Here is a 1,497-nt window from a genome sequence, read left to right as displayed (position 1 = left end):
CTTAAATTTTTGGGAGGGGGGGATATGGGGGGCGTTGTGACCCCCAAATCCGGGGGGGTGGATCACCAAATTGGAGCTTAAAAAAAAAACCCAAATGCACCGAAGTCGCGGTTAATAAACATTTTTTATTTGCATTTTCCACCCTGGTTTTTCTCCCGTTAATTCACCGTTAAAGTGCTGCAAAGGGAACGTTTTTATAATTTCAGGGGGGTTGGGGTTTTTTTCTGGATTTTTATTTTATTTTATTTTATTTAAACTCGAAAAATTCTCATAAACAAAACTTTATCCCAGACGCCCAATGCACATTTTTATTTTGGGGGCTGAACAAGACAAAAATTGGGAGATTTTTCCCAAATTATAACACAAAGAATGTAACAAATACAACAAAAACAGCCATAAAACCGCCAAAAAAATGAAAATAAAGCTGCAGGAAAAACCTTGGGAGCGGCTCTGGGCTCGCTCTGTCCTCCCCAGAGTCATTTGATCTCCAGGTTTTGTGCCATGGATTAAATCTTCCAAGCTCCAGGGACTCTCCTCGGTTTCACAGGCCGGGGTTGTGTTTTTTGGTTTATTTTTATTACTAAATCCATGTTTTTTGGTTTATTTTATGTAATAAATCCATATTTTTTGGTTTCTTTCTTTCAATAAATCCATTTTATTCGATCTTTTTCATACACCCCTCTTTGGTTTATTTTCTTAACGGACCCAATTTTATCTCTGTTAATTCTTTTAATAAATCTATTTTATTTATAATTAATTTTAAAATCTATTTCTTTAATAACACCTTTTTTTTAATGGATCCACATTTTTAAGGGTTTTTTTTTAAATAATTCCATTTCATTTGGTTTCTATTTTCAGTAAATCCATTGCTTTGGTTTATATTTTTAATATATCCATGGGTTTGGTTAATTTATTTAATATAACCATGGGTTTGGTTTATAGTTTTTTAGTAAATCCACGGTTTTGGTTTATGTGGTTACTTTATTAATAAATCCACAGTTTTGGTTTATTTATTTCACAAACCAAAAAACCAAACGGTTCTGCTGCATTTCCAATAAATCCATTGACCCGACAGAACATTCAGCCCCGCAAAAAAAAAAAAAAAAAAAAAAAGACAAAAAAGCCAAAAAAAAAAAGTTAGAGGAAAAAAAAAAAAATTTCATTTCCATGAACTAAACACTGAAAATTTTTTGAGGGGGAGGAGGGGAAAAAAACAGAGGAGAACGAAAAAAAAAACCCAATAAAAATATCAAAAAAGGATAAATTGGGAGGGAAGAAGTGAAGCTCTCAGCGAGGCCAGAGCGAGCGTAGGGACCCCGAGGGGGACCCCAAAATTTCGGGGGGACCCCCAACCCCTCCCCCCATTTCTGTACATCTGGAGGTCCCTCCGTCCAGGCCTATGTACAACCCCTCCCCCAGCGGTCACTCCTTGCGCTTGGCCACCGCCAGCTCCACGCCGGGCACGCGGAAGCCGCCCCGGGCCGCGCCCACGCCGCC

The 1,497-nt window shown here is 38.0% G+C and overlaps 1 protein-coding gene across 1 annotated transcript in view; it reads right to left on the bottom strand.

Moving 5' to 3' along the window:
* Positions 1–158: 158 nt before the first annotated feature.
* AHNAK (AHNAK nucleoprotein) overlaps positions 159–1,497 on the bottom strand; it is a 19,579-nt gene continuing 18,240 nt past the window's right edge. The window contains 1 exon segment of the mRNA XM_017747267.1: positions 159–177. Coding sequence (XP_017602756.1) covers positions 159–177 — 19 coding nt within the window.

Source organism: Corvus brachyrhynchos, unplaced genomic scaffold, assembly GCF_000691975.1.
Source record: "Corvus brachyrhynchos isolate BGI_N302 unplaced genomic scaffold, ASM69197v1 scaffold442, whole genome shotgun sequence".
In the NCBI taxonomy this organism is placed as follows: Eukaryota; Metazoa; Chordata; class Aves; order Passeriformes; family Corvidae; genus Corvus; species Corvus brachyrhynchos.
Note: the sequence above shows the minus strand (reverse complement) of the source record. Positions and strands in the feature narration are given on the sequence as shown.